This window comes from Telmatherina bonti, assembly GCF_933228915.1.
Source record: "Telmatherina bonti genome assembly, chromosome: 19".
Taxonomy (NCBI): domain Eukaryota; kingdom Metazoa; phylum Chordata; class Actinopteri; order Atheriniformes; family Telmatherinidae; genus Telmatherina; species Telmatherina bonti.
Genome location: NC_136617.1, coordinates 23,613,185 through 23,636,000, shown reverse-complemented (window position 1 = coordinate 23,636,000; position 22,816 = coordinate 23,613,185). Strand labels below are relative to the sequence as shown.

The window sequence follows — 22,816 nt, the reverse complement described above, 5'->3', positions numbered from 1 at the left end:
CTCCCTGACTGATTACTTACATTGTGATTTATGAGAAGAAAAAATGTCCCTTAACAACAGAAAAGCAATTCGTTTCTGCAACATCTTGTTGCCTGAGAGAAGTGAGAAATATGATTTGTTGTGCTTCAAGGTTTTTCACACTTTTAATTTAGGGTTAAATTAAGTTTATTATGAAATAAAGAATTTTTTATGTTGGGATTTGGAACTGACCTGACTTTTCCCTCTTAATACAAAATTAAAAATTGAAGAAAGAAATGTTAATGGGAATCAAAGTAATCACATGACTGTATTTAATTTTATTTAATTAATACAATTTATTCTCTAATAATTTAATATATTTTAAGTCTGGAAAGATGTGATGAGCTTGGACAAAATAACCTTTCAGACCGTGAATGGATTGTCTTTCTGTAAATTTGATCTTGTAGATAATTACAATACATTTCAGGTTTTTAAAAAAACAAAAACTAATTTATTTCTAGAGAAATTACTTCATGCTAGCACAATTCAGTTTACTGTTAAAACAGGCAATAATCTAATTTGTAGTGCAATGAAAACCTATATATTTTTTAATTTGGACAAATATTTTACAAAATGTTTTGGAAAAATATGATTTTGAAAAGACAAATGGTGTTAGTTAAGGTTACAAAATCAAGTTTAGTCCAAAGTAAAAAGGATCAGGTCAGATTTAATTTGTACCTGTTTCATGACTCCTTAAGATAATCAACAGAGCACACGAGTTTGTTTACTGTGCAGACATGTTCAAATCTATATCTCCAACCAGTCTTCCTGTGTTTAAACCACAGTTCTTGAACGTGTGGCTGCCTGTTAACTTATTGTCAAGTGTCCCCTCCTAGTTTTAATCTAATCACAAGTTGCACCATGGTTGGCCATGTTTTGTTTATTATTTTAAATCTTAAAATTGTAAAGTGAATCTGTGTGGGAGAGATTACAGAAAATCTGCCAACATATCAAAGTGGTACATTTGATTATTAATCAAAATGTAGTGCACTGACTTGTGTAATCTTTTTTGTTGTTTTGTCTGTGCAAATCTATCTCACCAAGTGACTGATAATCGCTGACAGACTTGTTTTTCTGAACTTGATAAGATAATTGTGTTCACCTTTTCAGAAGGTTGAATTTCTCTGTAATGTCTATTCAAAACCCCAATAAAAGTATCTACCCAAGTCTTCTAAATCAGTCTATTGATTTATGGCTCCTGTCATGACAAGTCATTATGCAACCTCAGATAGAAAAACAACATTCACCCAAAAAATAAACACCAGTGTATTTCAAAGTAATGCGATATAAAATCACATAATCAAAAGAAATGTCTGAATTTTCTTTCATGTGCACCTGCTTTCCACAATAAGAACTGGTTAAAGAAAAAAAGTCAGCACCAGACTTAATTTTGAACGTAAGATGTAGTTTTTTGTTTGTTTTTTTTAAAAATTAAATATCTGCCAGATAAATGTCTACAAACAAGTGCATAACAGGTTAAAATTAAAATGCTCACATAATACAAACTCTGGCTTTCTGGCTGTTCAATCTTTATTGAGTAAGACCTCATACTTTGACCCTTGTATCTCCCCAGCTTGTCATTACCTTGGAAGAGGAGTTTGCAGTGATTATCAACCCCAGATGAATGGAGCGTCTTATTATTGGGACCCAGATCTACAGATAATGAGCCCTTCATTCCTACAGGTTTACTTCTGTGATTATTCACTTAAGTGTCAAGATCTTGTTGGCTCAGTTTGTATTAGTCATACATTTGAGTTTATCAGAGACTAAGCAAATGATTATTCTGTTGTAATCAAGGTGTTTGTGACTGGTGATGAAAGATAATGTATAGTTAACCTTGTCTATGTCATTGTTTATTAGCACTCTTACTGAATATCACTGAGGAGGGTTCAGCAAATAAAGTTACTGTAACATAATTAACTATTAACTACATAACATAGTTTTCTTTCCACATGTGAACACCAAATAAAGTCTGGGTAAAACTATTGTGTGCATACTTTTATTTGTGCAGCCTGAAAACTGGATAAATGGGTAAAATACAGCAAAATACAGCCGTTTTAAAAAGTAACTGCAGCTCAACAGCCTAGAAACTGTGTAAACATGAACTTATCGGGCACATGTTTGCATCCACTTTGCTTGCAATATTCATTTCTACCAATTCAACATTTCAACTTCAATTTCATGCAATTTAAGTCAGAAATACAACCTAAAACTTAAATTATTTTTCCTTTTCAATATTTGCATTATTATAGAAGGAAAAAGCAACAGAAAGAATGTCATACAGCATATTAAAACAACCTTGGAACACCCAAACAAAAGGAAAACTAAAGCGAGAGCAGGGACTACTAATTACTGGTTAAACAGTACAAATTATCACAAGTAACACAGATAATTTTATCACCTTACAGTAGACTCGCTAAAGGTTGCAAAACTCAAAGCGTCACTTTTATGTCTACTGAATATGACTATCCTTCCCCTTCATCAGGTCAAAGCAACCAGTGCAAAAGGGGATCCATGTTGCAGAGACGAGAGGAAAGGAAGTGTGTAAGCCTAATGAATGAAGCAAGAGGTGACTTCTTGGTTCACATTGACATAGCTGCATCAAAATGTCATCAAATTAAAACTTTGACTTCATGTAAAGGAGAATTACCTCACATTCATAAGTCCTTTGTTTTTAAATGCATGCATATTTAAAACATTCCCACTGAAACACTGAAGAATTTTAAATCGATGACTGAAGAGAAGGTGAACCCTGAGAGAAGCAAATTAGTATCTTCCTGCAAAAAGAAACACATTTATATTAGTACAACTTTAAAATGGAAGAGCAGTACTAAAACTAATGAGCTTTCACTAGTGAGCGAGTTACACAAACATGGATATTCATACCAGCAGACCAAAACACATCACGATGAAAGAAGTTTTTATTGTGGTAGTGTCTCCCATTTACGTGGGCTCTAAGAGCGAGACCTATATCTGCTGTAATGAGGTGATGGAGAGCGCATGCAATCAAAACGTGACAAAGAAAGAAAAGGAATTCATTAGTTTTCACACTACAACGTTACATCATTGATGTTGCACACAGAAATCATTACTCACCACCTGTAGTCATCCTGTCACTCCCACCACTATTACTGTAGACATACAAATGCCATGACCTCTGGATTCTTCATATTAAGTGGTATCAAAAGGATTAAAATTAAAAATCAGTTTTTTGTTAGAAAAAGGGCATGCACCATTGAGTTAAGTCAACTTGACAAGACTAGACAAGACCCTCCCCACACAGACTTCTGATAGCTCATACATACATTTAAGGCTTCAAATGAATCACAATGTTCTATGGAAACATCAAAGATATGATTTAACATCAACATCTATCTTACCAAGTTGGTCGACCCATGTAGATTTCAGGTGTCTGTGTTTGGGGACGTTTGGTGATGGAATAATCCACTCTGATGCCTCTCCCATCCAGCTCCATGCTGTTGGCTTGTTTCATTGCCTGGGAGATGCAAGTGGGAGGAGAATACTAAGATGTTATCAGATAATTGCAGGCTATTTTGTAAAAATGATTTAATTGATAAAAGCTCTCCAAGATTTCACAATGCAAAACCTTCGCAATGGAATGCGACACAATGTAGTTATGCAACACTGACATCTAGTGGTAAATCTATGTAATCACATCTTCGAAAAAGAAAATTTAGGGCAGCGATCACAGATTAAAACCCATTTGTTAAAGAAAACACCCATAAGCATTTTTAAAACACATTTTGAAATGCATTATTTGGAAAAAGTATCAGAGGGAGAAAAGAAAGCATCCTCACTCTGAGGAAATCCAATTTCATTCTAGCAACTATATGTGAAAGCATGAAACAAATACAGTTACCTTTTACAAAAACAGAATAAAATATTAGTCACAGACATAATGACTGCAAATCATTTGGCATGTGACCAATAAATAAAACCACCAACATTTCCATACCTCTTTGCAATCATCAAGCCTCTCAAAGTAAACAAAAGCAAAGCCATGAGAGTGACCCATGCACTGGATGTGCACCACACTGACCCTAGTCAGAGGACCATAGCGCCAAAACACTTCCTTCAAGTCATGCACTGTTGTGCACAGGCTGAAGCCAAACAACCCAAAGCATGTGCTCAGATCTAGGTTTGACTGAGAAGGTCACAAATAAGGAGTTGTTGGTGTAGCTTACCTGATTTATCAACCACAGCTTTGCAGTAAAAGTCCACTTTCTGAATTAAATATGCAAAAACCTACTTCTTTATGAACACTGCAACATTTTTAAACATTTAACAATCTATGCATTTCTAAAGTGCTGCAGCAAAATCATCTGTAACATTAACACAGTAAATTTTAATTCAGGGAATAAATGACAGGTTTTATAACCCCTAAACGTCTTTCAAAAAGTTGCCCCAGGGAGACAACAACATCCAAGTAATGCATTCATTTGCCTTGTGCTCAATTAAAAAATTCAGTCATGTATAGTATTATCTTATGGACCTCTTAACTCAGCAGTGAGCTACAAACACTGATTTAAACAGACTGTAACCAAACTTGGAGCCGCAACGAAATGTCAACAGAAGAAGGACCAAGGAAATTCACTTTACTCTTTACTCGTATTCGCCTGAGTAAGTACACAAAGCAGTGTTTTGTTTACTGCAACCTGTTTCTTTCGCAGTATTTCTTCTTTTAAAAACAAAACATGAGTAAGTTTAAACCAACACTAACTCTTTACAGCCAAGGTTTTACAGTCTTAATTTTGCCACAAAAAAATTTAAGAATTGAAATAACTGATGTTACAAGTTGAACAGATCATTTTATGCATGAATCCTTTGACGGATCTTGTCATTAATAATGCAGATATAGCATGTTAGGATGTATGATCCAAGAAAACTACTGGCAGATCTAAATGAATCCTATTCCTTTATGATACTATCTAAAGCTATAATGAGTTTATGTAAAACATTTTTAATTGTCTTGTACATGAAATGTTCTATACAAATAAACTTGCCTTGCCTATTGTAGTGCGAAACATGAGCATATTCATGCTGATGACTTTCTAATCTATTTAAAAGCTGACTAACTCCAACTTCTGCAAGAAAACTAGAAAAAATATTATTTTAAATTCAATTAATAATTATACAAACACCAGTTATTATTAAAATTGTAGTACTTTTTTATTATAGCTGTCAACTATGAACCCTTATAGCCTGTTCTTAACAGGTATTTCTATCATTTTTTTTAAAAGTTACTGACATTTTATAGATTATAGAGCTGCATTATAAGAGCTGCACAAGAGACCTACATGCAAACATGACACGACTCTTTCTTAAAAGTCCACATACCTTAACATCAGCACCGTGGCCATGATTGTATGCTTCTTTTATGAAGTAACGGCTCTGTCGACAAAAGGAAGGGTAGATTATTTTAGGGAGTTATTAAAAGTCAGCTACTCTTGTAATACATTCTTCATTAATAAAATCCCAACGTTTATGTTGACAAATACAAGAAAGTGAGTAATTTTTTTAAAGTTTTCTACATGATGTTATGAAAGTGCTGCAGTTTCAGTTCAAATTATAATTTTATGAAAAATAATAGGAAACATTATGATTATTGGCTGAAACGCAAGCGTCCACAGAAAATCTGAAAATGCTTAAAATGTAGTCAATTCCTGGATGTGCACTATTGGCAAGATTTCCTTTTATTTATTACACCACACTCTTCAATCTTCAGATTTTATCAAACTCACCCTGCTGTCTGTGTTTTGTTGTTGGTTTGACATAGGCGACGTGCTCTGGCTCCTTCGGTGGCTGTTGTATCAAGAATGGGACTTTCTACGATAGGAACCAGACCCTGAACGCGAATGCCCATAGCAGTGGATCGAGTGCTGTCTGGAGAAAGACCTATAAACAAAAAGACACTAAAATAAATAGTACAGTGGTGTGAAAAACCTTTAGGTAAGGGCTTCTTAGTAATTTTTTTGGGTTGTTTCCCTGTTCTAATACACAATGTACATCAGCGAGATGTCTCTTTCTGGATAAAAAAAATTCTTATGTGATTATTCTCTTACATGTTCAATTAAAATGACAACATACTTCGACGTTGAACAAGAGCTGGATCTGGACTGAGAGTGTTTTGCCAGATCTGTTCTCCAACTTCACTTAGATGGACTCCCATGATCCAATTTAAGGGCCCGTGACACCTATTGCCATAACACAGCATGTTAACAACTTGTTCTTAGACAAGTTAATTTATTTCTTTACACTGAAACACAATTAAGCAAAGAGCATGAGAATGGGAAGGAGGCAGATGTCATATAGTACACTCATCTAAAAAGCTCAGTTTATTTACTGTGGAGAAATTGGTCAGTAATCTTGCGGCTTCAATAAATACATCTTTAGATTGCCAAGTGGCAATTTTATAACAAAGTATAACAAATGACAAGTCTACTTGTCCACCAGGGTCATCAGGGGAAAAAAAACAAAAAACAAAAAAAAAACTAAAAGGATTTTTACATGACAAAAAGGGAATATGATAGAGAACAAATCTGTGACACAATCAGTATATACATTACCTAGTGCCACATTCAATCTTCCCAGTTATTTAATTGCGACTGCCTTTTTTGGGGATTTATATCCTTCTTGATTATTCTTTGTTCAATTTTTGCATTTCCCGATTCCAGGTTTGTTTAATTTTAGCCTTTACATTGCAAACATGTCTCTCTGACAGCATTGTTCCATCACTTTCTCCCTTTTCAATGCTCTGCTCTGCAAATCTTGTTCATATGCCGCCTTCTATAATAAATTTTTCTTTGCTTTTCTTGAATAATTCTTCAGATCCTTCAGGTTTCATAACGTTGGGGGAAAAAAACACTGAATGGAAATTGAGATCAATAAGTTTAAAAGAAGGAAATTACTTAAATATAATTAAGGGAGGGTTAAAGTATACTATTGCCACGAAATGTATTTTTATTTTATTCCAGAATTTATTATGTAAAGTTACAACTAAGCTAAATTAACATTATCAAATAAAGAGTTTATGTGTCTTTCAAGTTTTTTTGTTTTTTTTTTATCTTTTCATCGGAGATTGAAAGCAGAGAAATAAAAAGTTTCACTACTTTCAATAACAAACAGCAAACTCGTCGAGTGCAACTTTAATCAAACTGGAAATTTGATTTAAAAAAAAAGATGTACTGATGTTGTAGATGTACTTATAAAGGTAAACGGAGATAAAATTATTGGCAACCACAGTCTCGTAAAGATGTTTTGTTAGCATTTAACACGCTTTGTGTTACTCTTTTAGCTTGAGGCAAATACAAAGCACGTCTCTCCCGCTAAAACAGGTTTATATGATAAGTAAAGCCCGCATAAAGAACTTTTTAAAAAGGCAGCTCGTCGTGAAATCACTTAATTTAATGAGAAACTAGACCAAAAGACAAACGAGGACAGGAAAGGGAGGTAATTGACATTATTGGATGTAGCAACTCACCAGTTTGCCATTACGTCCATCCTCTGTCGCTCATTTTAGCTACTCGGTGGAATTATTTTAACCAAAATAAACTACAGAGTTGAGAGTTGTTACACAATGTATTAAGTTTTTTTTATTTATTTATTTATTTTAAATAAATAATTATTATTGTTATTATTAACTTTAAAATGGCGAGAGAGGTGGGAGGTATTTTATAGCAAAACCTGACGTCATCTCCCGTTGCGCAAGGCACGCCCCGTTGGGACCGGTCAGAGACCAGTGCACTCTGAGTGGGACCAGTGCCATTTATGCCTCGCTCTGATTGGTTAATTACCGCCAAGGAGGTATTCTAAGTTGTAAACTAACGACGACAGGAACATCACATAGTCATTCACAATCACACCAGTATAACCACAGAAAATATTATACAGGTTGAGCAGATTTAATCTGACTAATGATACCTGAGACTTCAAAGAACCTATATGCAAATTATCTAAATGTTGAACTAAATTGAAAAAAGATAGCTCAAAATATCTTGAAACTTCTTTATAGAGAAAAAATAGTAATTGTGCTGTTATTACATAACAGCAAGTGTGAAAGCGATAATGTGTAATTACTGATGTATAATGCAAAAAAGGTGAAGATGTCACTGAAATTAGTGGAAAACCTTGTTAACTTTCAAGTGGTGAGAATTAAGATGAAGATTAGTGAGGCATGATGTGATAGTTTTAGTGTGATCTAGTGGCAGTTTAAGGAACCACTTTTAATTTGTTGAACTGGTCATAGAGCCTTTGTGCAGTGTATTGAAATTATGGTGTAGAATTTTAATTTCATTATGATGTGATTGTTTTGGTGTGTAGAAAGCTCCGCATAATCTTATTATCACCACCATTGTACAGTGAATAAACCACATTATACATAAAACATCACTGAATGTATCTGTATCTGACAGAAGACACTGCAGCAGCCCATTCCAGCAGCTCACAGATATGCAGTATTCTTTCCAATCTGATAAAATAAATTAAATAAATTGAAAGAATGAAATAAATGACGTAATAAAAAATGCAGAGAGAGGAATGCTTTTTTAAAGATTAAAAAGAGGAAGGAAGTGGTAAGTTGTATTGAGCAGACATATTAGGTAAATGTCACTTGTGGAATTTAAACCGATAACTTTCAAAGCCATAGTCCCATAAACACTAGGCCACCTCCTATAACATGCATGTATGAATGGGAAAAGATAAAACTATTCTATTGAGAAGAGGATTCATTCTATATTAGTGCATGTGCAGTATATGTTGCATCAACTATTTAACTTTAGCTACAACAGACAGATCTGTTGATCAACTGAAAAGCACCATAGACTGAAGAGCACGCATTTTCTTTTCATTTCTGGTCTTAGAGTGCCATCTAGTGACAATGTAAAGGAGGGCTTTTCATTAGTAGGAAGGAATAGTTTGCCAAAGTGTAGCAAAAAGGACAACAAAGTCAGACTGTGATGTACCAGATACTGAAGATGGTAAGTTGTTAGGGCATATTAGGTAAAATAACTACAAACATTTAAGTGTTGCAAACTAAGAATGTCTTAAGGATTAGCAGCAGTCATGTCACAACAGTTGTAGGGCAGATCTACAATCAAGGCTCAAACACTTTCCTCTGGCCCACTGTCTTATGTAACCTCCAGGCCACTAACATTCAGATTAAATAAAAAGTACCATAGACTATGTGATTTTTTTTTTTTAAACTATGCTAATTTAGATAGTAATAAACATACACTGCTAGTTGAAGAACTCAGCTGGCAATCAAGTAAATTTACAGTGTGAATGGAAGCAGCTTGAATAAAAAGGGGAAGTTCCATCATGAACTTATGTAAAACCTACTGGTTTCAAAGCAGCACAGACCAGGGTTAGATGTAGGAGCATCTCTATTTGTACATGGCTGTTGTGAGACCCTGTCACAGAGGTTCAGACTGAAAGTAGTCAGTGTTATATGGCTGCAATGTACCGAACACTGGAAACTGGTGCAAACAGCAAGAGCATCAACAAGTCATGCTGGGAAGCTCCACCCACCAATGCCTAACAGGCTACTACTAAGCTGATGGATGTAACAGGGTTACCCACCTTTCTTTTTTTTAAATAAGTTGCAAAAGTTTTTGCTGATACTATGCGGATGTTTACAACAGTAACAAACGGACTCTGCTGCAGCTCCCAACTGGGAGCAATTAGCGCAATCATGCAACTTGACATAGTATGAATAGAAGACACTTCAATAAAACGTGAAATACCACCATGAATTTATGTGAAACTTGATGGTTTCAAACCAGCACAGACAAAGATATATAGGAACTTCTCCATGTGTACATGACTGTTATGAGACACTTCCACAGAGGTACAGACAGAGGGGTGTCAGTATTAATAGGGCAGCCATGTACCAGATGGTGCAAACCTCTAAACCCTGTTGAAGCTGTTTGCAGCTCATTATGCAAAAACTGACCAATGGCTGAGCTGAATTTTTTTCAGTGTCTAATCCGCATTTGCTTTGAAACCTTGTCATCCAATCACGAGTTATTTTTACAAAACGCTGAATATCTCAAAAACTACAAGTTTGCCATGACAAAAGTCAAAGCTTAATCCTCTTGAATGCACTGAAAAGATTAACATTTGAATGGCTGAAGTGACACAAACGGTTAAAGAGGAGTTAAGTGCTGAAAGAGAAAAACAGGAAAACAATAGTATGAATGTTATGAACCGTATTCACACTGATAAATATAAATTTGTGGTTGTTAAAAAGTTGGGAGGTGCAACAATAGCCTCCACCAATAGGACATCAGTGGGCTGAGGAAAAAATACATAGGTTTAAAGATTACAAGATGCTCACCTGTCCTCAAAGCCCTCCCACATACCAAAGTGAAGATATCTAATGGAGTCTTTCAATTCAATTCAACTTTATTTATATAGCGTCAAATCACGGCAATGCCATCTCAAGACGCTTTACAGACAGACAAGCCAGCCAGTCCACATACTCCTCACCTCACAACCCAGTGAGCACAAAAGATCTTCTGCTAATGACCCTGTACCAGAACACTAGGACACCTTTGTTGTTTGATTTCAGGTCAGTTCTTTGAGTTACAAGGAAACATCACAAAGAAGCAAAGTCTTTCTAAAGTGAAAAAAAGACAGAGGAGATTGTCACTCTGCAAAGAAAATTTTTCAGCTTAAAGTGAAAAAATAATGTAGTATAATTCACCTATACAGAATACTATAGTGTAATTAAATCTCTGCAAACAAGGAAAAATGGCATAAATTGAATAGCCTACATCTATGGGCCCTCAAGCAGCACTGAGATAACAACAGAGATGCTTCTGTAGTGTGTATTATACAAGTTTGGAACATTAATGAAAACCACGGTCAGTGAACAGAATTTGTTGCTGCGTTCACAAATGTACATTTAAACTTTGACATGCGGAAATAAAATCACATACACAGAGAATGCAGAAGCATTTGATGTGTCTAGACCTGAGGTAGTTTACATGGAATAAAGTGGAAAATGACCCTAAAGATTGAAAGTATGGAGGATCTTTTCTTTTTTGGAAAACAAAGGCAAAAGACTTAAGCTTATCAGCTAAATGTTTCAAAACCAGCACCTGTGAAGGTATATACTATCAGGGTATATATTATGGGCTGAGATGCTATGCAGGCCTACATTTAAATATATTTAAAAACATTAAATGCACTCAAGCACACCCAATGACATACACAATTTGACTGGCAAATAAACTCAGTTTTCCTCATTTCTCCACTTTGTCTCTTTCTCCTCAGAAGCAGTCAGAAACATGTATTTTAATGTTAATTTATAAATATAAACAGCCCCTGTGGAGATTACCACATACTACATATAAGAAAAGAGGCAAATAAAACAGTCTTGCACAACTCACTGCATGAAGCAAGTTTAAATGCAAGAGTTAGTTTTCCACAATGAGGATTTATTAGTAAGGCTATTGCAAAAGCAGCAGGCTGGCTCATCATGTGTCCCACCTTAGCATTATGAAGCAAAGTACATTCACGGCATCAATCAGCACAACTGAAAAATTTAGTCTAATGGTGTCAATATACAGTTACGTCTCCTACAAACATTATGAAGCAACATTTAATTTATCTTGTCGCACATTGACTGTTGTATACAGTTCTGACACAATTTTGATAAAAGCGTTGCTCATCTCTGTGGCAGGACAGAGTATTCATACTAATGAGTATTGTAATGAGCAAATGACATATTTTCTCCTGCCCAAAAAAAGAGTGTAGCAAGGTATTTTACCAGTTTATTAGCATTGTAGAGATCATGGCAACGAGTGGCAGGAGGACTGAAGGAACATCTCAGTCTGACATTCTCAGGAATATGAACTAAGACTTTTTTTTTTTTTTCATTTTAATCTCTAATCACAGTACGACACAAACCCTGAACATCTGTAGGCAGCCCACTTCTCCTGACAGCATTGCAGGGCTAAAGACTGTGCAATACATTCAATGTTCCTTTATCGCCTAAATTAAACATTTGTGCACATAGTATGTGGGAGGCAACAGTTTATAGGTGAGGCACAAGCGCACACACACTCGCACAGGATTACCGGCGCCAACAGACATTATCATTGTCATTCTCCAGATATTCCCAGAAATACACATCACATACACACTTATATTGCCTTCAGTGAAGTGCAAATGATATTCTTTGGGTTACATCTTCTGAGCAAACAGCACAATTTATTTATTCTAAATGTGTATAAGCTGAAGAATCATATTTCATTTGACCAAAAACTGATTTTGTTAAAAACAGATTGTTATCTATAAAGAATGTATGATTTATTTCAGCATTTGGATATGCTGAAGCAGTATAGTACTTTTTTTTTTTATGTACAGTCAAGCATCTAAGTCAGATATATGATAAAGCATTTTAAATTCCACCACTTCTCCCATTCACATTTGCTCTAAGTCAACAGTCACCAGATTTGATTATTACATGAATAAAAAAAAATGAAAAGCCAAGTAAATTCAGCAATGCCAATAAAAAAAGGCGAGTAGTATAGTATTGATATATTGAAATATGATAAACAAGAAAATAAAGAGAATATGATTATTTCTGAGATGACTGAATGTTTCTGAGATGCATCCCTTATTTAAGGTTCTGGATGTCCATAAATATTCCTATTGCTTTATATTCATTCGATGTTGCTACATCAGCGAAATCGATGGAAAAGTGTGATGTGCTTTCAAAAAATATTCCATAAATAAAATAAAGTCCTTCTTAATGTGGTCGAAGTCTGTTAGGGACGTGCAGGTGGAGATGTGATGTTCCTGGGTGGTTAGCAGGTCCCTCCTGCTTTGAAGCTTTCTGCAGGGCAGCAGGGGCAGAGGCAAGGATGCCCCCTGCAGTGTGGGAAGTATTTGTGGAGGAGCCATTGGCCACCAGTTCAATTTTTCCCTCTAGCTTGACCAGTCGTGTCAGAATGTCATCCAGTAGCACAGCTATAGTCCTCTTCAAATCAGCTTTGTGTATGAAAGATGACATGGAAGGAAAAACACAAGTAAAAGAGGACAAAGAGTGAAAGCTTGACACAATTTCAAGACAAATGTTCCAATGCAACATAGTATTTTTTTTTTTTATTCTTCTAAAAAAATGCTTACCATAACCTGCCATAGAGGTTCCTTGTGGCCCACTTGGTGCATTCTGATTCTCCTCAGACAAGACCTTGACATATCGTCGACTAAGTTCCAGTATCTGCTCACGCAACTCAGCACTGCTTTGATGGCGAGGCTGCTGCACAGTGTAGCGCAGCAGCATGAGTCCCCACGCCAGGCCAAATACCAGCAGTAGCACACTCAGCTTTTGAGACATGTTTCTCCGGAGCATGAGTGCACCCAGCATGGTACTGGGGTGGTGAAAAGGAAGATAGGATGCCTGGTCTGAGGCTCGAAGTCTTGTCTTGGATGTGAAGTTCTGTTTCCTGCTGTTCTGTTTCACAGAGAAGTCAGGCCTTGACCTCCACTACATGGTAGTCCTAATAGTTCTTCAGTTGTAGGATCTCAAACACTAAATCACTCGTGCAGAAGGGGTGTTCAGGCAGAAGTTCTGCAGACATTATTACCTATGTTGGAAAAACATAAATATACATATACACTTTAGATTAATTCAAAAGATTTCATAGAAACTGATATTTTTTATATGAAGACAGATACGAGGAGAAATACTCATCTCATGTTCATAACGGTCAACTTTTTGTGGGTTGTGCACCATGTGGTTTTAATTCAAAGACTAATTACAGTGAATCAATACAATGCTTTTCAACAAACACCCACAGGCTAGCAGTACACTGTACTGCAAACACCAAATCCAATTAATCTTTATTAGTGACGAGCTGGAGGCTACATCAGAGTGGCTTCCTAGACTATTTGGCTATTATAAGCTGGATTTTTTTTTGCTGCTTTGGGTCTGGGTGTACAATAGCTCTCTCATAGACAAATCTTTTTCAGCAGTCTTAGCTCAGAAACCCGATTACTAGTTTAGATTTCATGGGACCCACTTTTGCAGATCCAGATAGCAGAGCAAGCTATAGACAGTCACAGAGTGCATTCATTCTCTAATCCCCCACACCCCTACCCCTCCACAATAGTTATTGCACTGACAAATAGGATTGTGAGTGCACAGCGTACATGCAGAGAAAATTAGGTGATCATTTATCAGTTTTTGCGACTTTGTCACCAAGCTCATTCTTTGTTGTATCTGTTGGGTGTGGGAGTGCCACCACCTATTGAGGTCAGAGAAAGGACGGTAACTGAGTGAATAAATTATGAAAAGAAATGTAACATAATCAGTGAAGTGGGGCTTCCTACACACACACACACACACACACACACACACACACACACACACACACACACACATATACACACACATACACACACACACACATACACAACCATGTCCTGGGTAAAACTAGGCATTAGTAAAGACATAGGAAAGAAGAATGAGAATGCTACGTGTAAGGACTTTATGACGACATGAGATAAAGCATGTCAGGAAGCAAATCCTGAATGTCAATATTAAATAACTCTAACATAACATTAAAGTTTACCCTGTCATTAGACTTTGCAGCATTTTATCCTCAAATAATTTCTATCTGAATGATGTCCAAAATATAATGTCTTGAATGCACACTTGGATAATGTATCAAATCTACTTCAGTATGTATAAGTTGGTTTAAATCGACTACTAAAGTTTAAAACAAAAAACAAGCAGATAAGACCTGGCCTTGCACTCAGGGGTCTTAGAGACTAGATTAAATTAGGTTTTGTCTTTAAGCTGTCGGCTGAACTGACGCTATTGATTGATTGTGGGAGACTGTTTAAACACAGTGCAAACCCACTGAGATAAAGATACAGCCATGAGGCAAACCGCATTTGTCAAAATAGCGAATCAATTGGCTAAATGTTGACCAAAAACACTGTCATGTCGGGTTTTATTTTATTTTATTTATAGTGTATTAAATCAGCAACAGATTTCATCAGCTATAATGTAAAATGCTAATGTAAATGTCAATAATATTTAGGTCGATGAAGTTAAAGGAAGCAAGATAGTAGGATGACATATGCCAATGTTAGTGTTTCAAGGCTCGAATTATTCAGTCAAGTTTGCGAAAAAAAATGGAACTTGTTACAAAATATCAAATTATGTCAAGAGTATTATTATAACTCTCCGTATAATGCATAAAGAAGGACACACCAAAGATCTCTGGTTCATCTTGAGACTTTTTCTGCATGAAGTACACACACACACACACACACACACACACACACACACACACACACACACACACACACATATATATATATATATATATATATAGAAGGAACCGCTGGATCTCAGCTGTAGCTGCTTCAAACTTACCATCTACAGTTAGCTTGGCGCGTTAGCTTGCAAAAGCTCAAACCACAAAATCCACAAATAGGCAAACGTTAACAGCAGAATAGGAATGACCTTCAGATATCGATAAATGACCTTACCGTGTGTTCCGAGAGGCTACCTTGTGACTGAAGTGGACATTTACAGACTGCAGAGAGCCTGGGACGAGTCGAGGATCAGCTCACACCGCTGGTTGACGCTGAATGATGCCTGCTGTTTTACAGCTGGCTAAACGTCTCGAGAGGCCTGCTGTTGTTGTTCAAATAATGCATAAAAAGTTATCACAGTGTTCTGTGTTTACGTCTATTTTCGCTGTTGTGCTCTACTGAGGCTCTTCATCCACGAGAACACACATTAAGATGACTGAAATTGAGAAACTCGGCAGCTGCTATCGTAGGCATGCAACTATTTGCTTACTGTCATGGTTCCCCTGAACGTTTTCGTCATGCGTCAATCCCGTTGAATTATGGGAAATGTATTATTTTCCGATATTCACACTTTTTTTTTTTTTTTTTTTTTTTGAGAAAGCTTTGCATTAGATTATTTGTGTTGAGTTTGAGTGTATATAGATGTTTGATTACCCAATGGATAAATTATTTATTTCCCTTTTATGATGATTTTAGGTCAGATGGACGTGTGCATCTCCATGGCAACCTGAATCCTGGTGTAAACATGAGTCCGTACTGCACGAAAGGACAGCTTTTAGCTTTGGATTTCTGACGATGGATACAATACGGCTTAATGAATCAGCTTTAAAAGCAGTGGATGATTACTGGGAATACAGGAGGTACGTATCAATATTTACTGGCATGTCTTTTTCCCCCCTCCCATTTCCCTTAACCTAGTCAAAAGTAGGTTTTCAATACGTATTTTGGGATAAAAAAAACAACAAAACAAAACAAAACAAACAAACAAACAAACAAAAAAAAAAACAACGTCTTAGATGCTTAGTTATCCAGACTAAGATCAACTGATTTAACATCTAAAATAAAAGAGCTGAAATAAGATAAAACCCCAGGTTTTGGAACACATCATCTTGTTGTTTGTTGTAAGTTGTCATGACAACAAGTTAAGTTAAAGATGTTAGTTGTGGTTTATCTTTTTAAGGATTGTTGGTGATGATGATGGTGGAAAACTGTTCACCCCAGAGCAATATGAGGAGTACAAAAGAAATGTTCTGCCTCAACGTGTGAAAAACAGGCTTTATGCGAGCTTTGGTGTACCAGGGAGTATGGACTGCAAACTTATTGGCCCTGAAACACAGTGCTTTTGTGCACACAGGTAAGATATTACTCCACAACACAATAAAGCTACTTATCCTTCTTCCATGCACACAAAAATATATATTTTTTAATTATTTATTATCAAACAGGTACAAGCAGCATCAGACAGACTGGGCAGTGGTGCCCTCTGAGAGACCCCTAGCCTTACCATGCCAGATTAAGGGATGTCATTGCTTGGCCTTCGAGTATGTTCCTCTTCTTGGGCCAAACCCTGTGCGCTGTAGGTGTAAACACTTACCCCAAGATCACAGTGAAGCCACAGGTCACTTATGCAAGATTTGTGAGTATGCAGCATAATTTTATCATAATTTTATCTTACTCCATCTTTCTGTGAGGTCTGCTGGGACTTTAAGTGGTTTTAAATCTTTTTTGAAAACGTATCTTTTTATGTTGGCTTTTAACTCCGGAGAGCAGGACCACTAGGTCTTTTCTGTCATATTTTGTCTTTTTAACTATTTTGTTGTCTTTAGTTTAGTGCTTTTAATGTTGATTTATTTCATTTTACCTGTACAGCACTTTGGTTACTTTGAGGTATGTGAAAGTGCTCTACAAATAAAGTTTTGATTGATTGATTTTGATTTATCTTTGCATTTGTCCCAGTTAGAATCATGTTGCTCTTGTCTACTTATTTTATTGTACCGACAATTCCAATTCAGGCAATTCCTGCTCTGGATTCTACAGTCCCTACACCTGTGGCTGTGGCCAGCCTTGCTATGCACACAAGACCCTGGTGAGTAGAGTTAGCATCAAGCACTGGTAAAATTTCTTGTAAATGAACCTGGTATTAGGCTTTTTTCCCCCTGTAATTATAGTAATTACAATAATTGTATATGTTCTTTGCAGGTTGAGACAAAAGTGGAGAGAGAGGCGAGGGGTCAACCTGTTGGCAAAGATGTCCCTTTTGCTGCCATGGGAGGGCTGACAGGATTTAGCTCTTTGCTCGATGGTTACCTCGCTTTGGAAGTCAGTTCTTTAGGTAAAATAGTTGTAGAAAAAAAGGACAAGGTTAATTTTACATTTATACACTTGATTTATGATTAACTTTTCACTCTGAGTGGTTAGTCTGGTATACTTAATTTGCTAGTGATCCGAAAACATTACCCCCCCTGCAAGGATGTCTGCAATTTCAACGTATTTTCAACTCTAACTTTCTTTAAACCCGGAAGTCAGTGTTTTGGTGACACAGCTTTTATTGGGGTGCTGGAGCACAGAGTAGGAGTGAGAACACTTTTCAGTATCACTGAAGAATTTTCTGTGACGAGGCATGTGAGGGCAGCAAAGAGCAGCACAGTGTCAGTTGTGGATTGAATGAGTTTGCAGAGCAGGGATGTGCAGGTCAAAAGTGTACAGTATCTGTTACCAAATTTGACAGTGTCTGTTACCACAGAGTCATATAAACACACAAATACAAGTCTTTCTTACTCCTGAGAGATCAACTTGGTTCTTTTAAAGAAAATTTGTAAAGGTATAGCAGAGTTTGAAGATTCCTTATAGTATGTCAGGCAGTTCTCAGATTCTCCTGAACACCAAAGCAATTCAGCTAATAATGGAATGTCGTGATGGGTGTGTTTATTATTTAATTTTCTATGCAATATTGAAATGTTGTGGGGGGCTGCACGGTGGCGTATTAGCACTGCTGCCTAACAGCAAGAAGGTTCGAGCCTTGGCTGAGGGGTTTGAACTGGGGCCTTTCTGTGTGGAGTTTGAATCTTTTCCTTGTGTATGGGTGGGTTCTCTCCAAGTACTCCAGCTTCCTCTCAACAACCAAAGCTTTATTCTTTAAGTTATTTGATCACTATAAATTCTCCATAGGAATTAATTTGAATATGAGTGGTTGTTTGCCCTGCACTGGCTCTGTGATGGACTAGCAACCTGTCCAGGGTGTACCCTGCCTCTCGCCCAGTGGTTGCTGGGATATTCTTCAGCTTCCTTGCTGCCCTGAGTTGGACTAAGTGGAATAGAAAATGAATGAATGATATGTTGTGGACTGATCAATCCAGAATTTATAAATATGTAGGATGCTATATTCTCAAATGTCTAATTTACCACATTCAAATAAAAAAGGATTTTATATTTATTTAAGACTAATTCATATATTTGTATAAATAAATTTGACGTATTATATGTCCATCAATGACAGCAGAGGAAATTTATGAAAAACAGGCCCTTAATAATTGACATGACATACTACTGACTCTGAACATGCTCAAGAATATACATATTTTTGGGTGTCTCTCAATTATTATTACCATAATTGTTGCTGTATCTTTTTCAGATCAAGACAAAGACAACAACTGCCTGCAGAGGAGGTCAAAATTAAGGAAGAACCACACATCTTCTAAAATGTCTTGCTCTGTTTTATGTAAAAAAGACACCAACAAAGATTGAAATACAACTGTTTTGCTAAGTCTATCATATCAGATTGTTGGTTATTTATATGAAATTTAAGCTTTAGCATGTTTAATAAATCAAACATACTGGTGTTGAAACTTAGATCTTCTTGCAAAATTATAATTATTTGAGTTGTTTTACACAAGTATAAAGCTTAGTTTACATAAAATGTTTTAGTTGGTGTTGTGCGATCAATTGCCTGCAACAAGAAAGAACTTTATCACGCCACACAAGCATATAACAATGTTTAGTCAGAGAGTCTCTGACAGCATCACTATGACATTCCTGAACTTCAACATTTTTACCTTTACTGTTTTTGGCTGCCATGTAAATGTAAAACAAAAAAATAAAGAAAAATAAATAAAATTAACTCATTAGAGTAACTTTGGAAGGACAAATTAAGATTGCTCTGTAGTACAATAATCTTTGTAAACTTATCAGCTTATTAGAAATTTGTAATATTTCTGTATATGTTTAATAAACCGGTCATTTTCTCATCCAGTGTTTCTTTGATGGATGTTTTCTTATTTTGAGAAAGCCACCCACTCAACACGTCACTAAAATAAAGCCAAAACCATGAAGTGTTCAGTGATGAGAACAGTTTTTAATTTGTGGATAGATGTACTGTCTCCGATTGATTAATCCCATTACTCACGGTAGATCAGCAGTGATGAGAGCTGATTTATTCCATGCAGTGAATAAAGATTGACGGAGATCATGTTTTCTCCACTGGCGGCCCAGTTTCCAACATCTTTAACTGAGAAACACAATTAACGAGCATCTAAACGAGGATTTACTCCCACTCAGATGTTCCCACAGCGAGGACAGCAAGTCAGACTGGATCAGTATCTATGCTGGTGCTGGCCAGCGCATCTTAAATCACATGTTTTATAATGTTAGCGTTACCTAGGGGAACTCGTGTGTGTTCCTGTGTGTTGCTGGGCTGAGCAGGTGGTCTTGTGGTCAGGAAGGAGGGCTATGCCTTAAGGATGGTACAAATGCACCTGGGTCTCTAAAGCCAAAAGCTGAGAAGTAACCTGGTGGATGGCAACCACATCTGAAAGCTGACACTTAAGATTCAGTATGCATCTATGATGCCTAAGCTATCAGACTTCAACAATATAAACATTCATTCTTTCACACAGATTAACCATGTTAATTTCTTTCTGGAAGTTCTTTCAAGGAAGACTTCAGTACTTGGTTCTTTGCTGTTTTTCTCACACAGCTGTAAGCAGTGGGTGGGGTGCATGGGATGGGTTAGAGAGGAGAAAGACTGAAAAACCCAATTAAATTAAAAGGTAAAGGCCTTACACATTACTGTGGCACAATTTCAATTTAAGGTAATTGCATCTCCATAGCAACACTGTAGAGTAGGCTACAGGTAATTTACCCTGGACAGTGGTTGAAGGGCATAACTACTACAGCTCTCTTATCCCCATGGAAACCCCACCCAGCTTGACTGACACATTCAACTCTATGAATCAAGAAGCAAGCACAGGAGATTAAATTGGCAATTAGAGCACAAATAGACACTCAATTACCTCTGTGACAGATCTGGTAGGTAAACACTGACTTAAATGGAGACAACTTCACCTAATTTCCCCACAGACAGAAATGGACAAAAAACAACCTCAGTCTACAGAGAATAAACAGGATCAGACAAATCATGTGAAAATACACCACAAATATCTTATAAGTGACCATCCTTTGGCTTGTTATATATTTGTGCACAGTTTCTCAGCAGAAAAACAAACCAGGAGCTACCAAGAAAACCTATTTGTGTTACTGAACATGCATATCTAAAAGCATCTCAAGTGTCTGAAACCTTTTCATATATGCAGATCAGACAGATGGGCTGTAAAACCTTGCATTTTCTTTTCTTACGTTGATGCGTCCCATCCACTCCCATTTGTGGCCACACTGCTCCACATGATAATATACAATACAAGAAAGTCAAAACTACAAAACATGAGTATGGTCTTTGTAATAACAAGTTTTGTCCAAGCTGAATTACTCAACAACAAACAGGACCCAAAACATGTAGGCTAATATTCTGCCAAAGGTGTGGCATCAGAGCAATATTCATTCATGCTCAGATGGGTTGAGATTACTTGGGTGGCAAGGGGACCTTTATATAACCATAAACAAAAAAATGAATGCTGATTAGTGCAGCTGCTATGCATCACTGTCTATCTGAGCATATAATCAGAAGCTCTTTAAAGGAACAAGCTAGATAATGAGATAATTAGCTCTATTGCATTTGGATTTTGACAAATTTGAACAGCAATGTCATTATACTTCAAAGACAGGTGGGGTGATTAGGAAAGTGGGACCTGGAGCACTCATGTAAAAATGTAAAGTTAGCAGGTCATTCATAATCCTATATTCCTGGTGAGTTTGAAGATAACTCAGTTGCTGCAGACAAAGCAAAAAAAAAAAAAAGGCGTGATAAAAAACAGTGCAGACTACACAAGCTGATCAATGTGACTGACTTGTTATTAAAGCACAATTAATTTACTATTATGTATAATATAAATCAAGTGTATTTCAAATGTATTGTTGGTATACACACACACACACACACATATTGATATATTATCAATATATATATATATATATATATATATATATATATATTCTGTCATGCTTCAATGATCACTGAAAAAATAAATTAATATTAGTTATGATTATTTAAAAGTCAGCAGAAGTAAATTTTATATTAACCTTGTTCTGCTAAGGTAGCATGAGTGTTCCAACATAAATCTAGTAAATATAAAGGTTGTGAACATTATACAGTCAACCTCAGATACTAGCTGGAGTCAGAGAGGAACTTTCGCTTCACATACTGATGTCTTTTTTCTTTGTTTTTTTTTATTTTCAAACTGTTCATGCTGGCTGCACAGTGGTTAGCACTGTGGCCTCACAGCAAGAAGGTCACTGGTTCAATCCTTGGCTCAGGGGGGGTTCAGTCAGTGGCCTTTCTGTGTGGAGTTTGCATGTTCTCCCTGTGTATGCGTGGGTTCTCTCCTGGTATTCCAGCTTCCTCCCACCATCCAAAGACATGCACATTAGGTCAATTGGTTACTCCAAATTGCCCATAAGAATGAGTGTGAGTGGTTGTGTGTCTCTGTGTGGCCCTGCAATGGACTGGCAAGCTGTCCAGGGTGTACCCTGCCTGTCACCCAAAGCCAGCTGGGATAGGCTCCAGCTTCCCAGCAACCCTGAATTGGATTAAGCAGTTCAGAAAATGAATGAACTGTTAGTTTTCTCAGTAAATTGGTTGTTCAGGAAGGGATGCGTATACCAGTTTGTTTATCTCTGTCTCAAGATTCATAACATGCCCTACAGCAGGTCAGCTTTTTGACATCAGTTGCCAGGGTGATACAACCCACTAAAAGATGAACCTTTTTTTTTTTTTGCTGAAAAACAAGAGCTGGACCTAAAGATACCTTAGTAAGTCACTGATCCTGCTTTGTAGTACTGCTGCTCTGCGAGGAAAGAAAGAAAGCAACCGAAAACAAGCAGAAAACCAATGATTAGCTTAACCATTGACTTGACATAGAAAAAAGAATATAATCCTAAAACTGAACCAAAACAGATATTCTTTCTGGCCCTACTTTAAATAAAACTGTGGATTGAAAAAGCATTGATAAGTTATCTAAAAATCATTACTGATTTAAACCTCCTTATAGGC

The 22,816-nt window shown here is 36.5% G+C and overlaps 3 protein-coding genes across 5 annotated transcripts; 1 reads left to right on the top strand and 2 right to left on the bottom strand.

Annotated features, from left to right (window-relative positions):
* Positions 1–2,035: 2,035 nt before the first annotated feature.
* Positions 2,036–7,695, bottom strand: tra2a (transformer 2 alpha homolog). 3 transcript variants are annotated; one of them, XM_079258927.1, is made up of 8 exons: positions 7,520–7,695; positions 6,127–6,233; positions 5,781–5,934; positions 5,377–5,430; positions 3,399–3,514; positions 3,115–3,149; positions 2,905–2,994; positions 2,036–2,795 (listed from the first exon to the last, which is right to left on the bottom strand). In XM_079258927.1, exons 3-8 carry the CDS (start codon positions 5,811–5,813, stop codon positions 2,785–2,787), a joined length of 339 nt encoding a protein of 112 aa, XP_079115053.1. In that variant the 5' UTR covers positions 5,814–5,934; positions 6,127–6,233; positions 7,520–7,695; the 3' UTR covers positions 2,036–2,784. The 3 variants fall into 3 exon arrangements, with proteins under 3 accessions (XP_079115053.1, XP_079115055.1, XP_079115054.1); XM_079258929.1 differs by lacking the exon at positions 2,905–2,994; XM_079258928.1 differs by lacking the exons at positions 2,905–2,994; positions 3,115–3,149.
* Positions 7,696–10,520: 2,825 nt separating this feature from the next.
* On the bottom strand, positions 10,521–15,855 carry ccdc126 (coiled-coil domain containing 126). The gene is made up of 3 exons (XM_079258285.1): positions 15,550–15,855; positions 13,174–13,634; positions 10,521–13,035 (listed from the first exon to the last, which is right to left on the bottom strand). The coding sequence occupies exons 2-3, from the start codon at positions 13,412–13,414 to the stop codon at positions 12,794–12,796; spliced, it is 483 nt and encodes a 160-aa protein (XP_079114411.1). The 5' UTR covers positions 13,415–13,634; positions 15,550–15,855; the 3' UTR covers positions 10,521–12,793.
* A 315-nt stretch (positions 15,856–16,170) lies between these two features.
* Positions 16,171–18,039, top strand: fam221a (family with sequence similarity 221 member A; the record flags this gene model as incomplete). The annotated part of the gene is made up of 6 exons (XM_079258748.1): positions 16,171–16,235; positions 16,556–16,729; positions 16,821–17,011; positions 17,388–17,461; positions 17,575–17,707; positions 17,918–18,039. 6 exons carry the CDS (start codon positions 16,171–16,173, stop codon positions 18,037–18,039), a joined length of 759 nt encoding a protein of 252 aa, XP_079114874.1.
* Between the last annotated feature and the right edge of the window lie 4,777 nt (positions 18,040–22,816).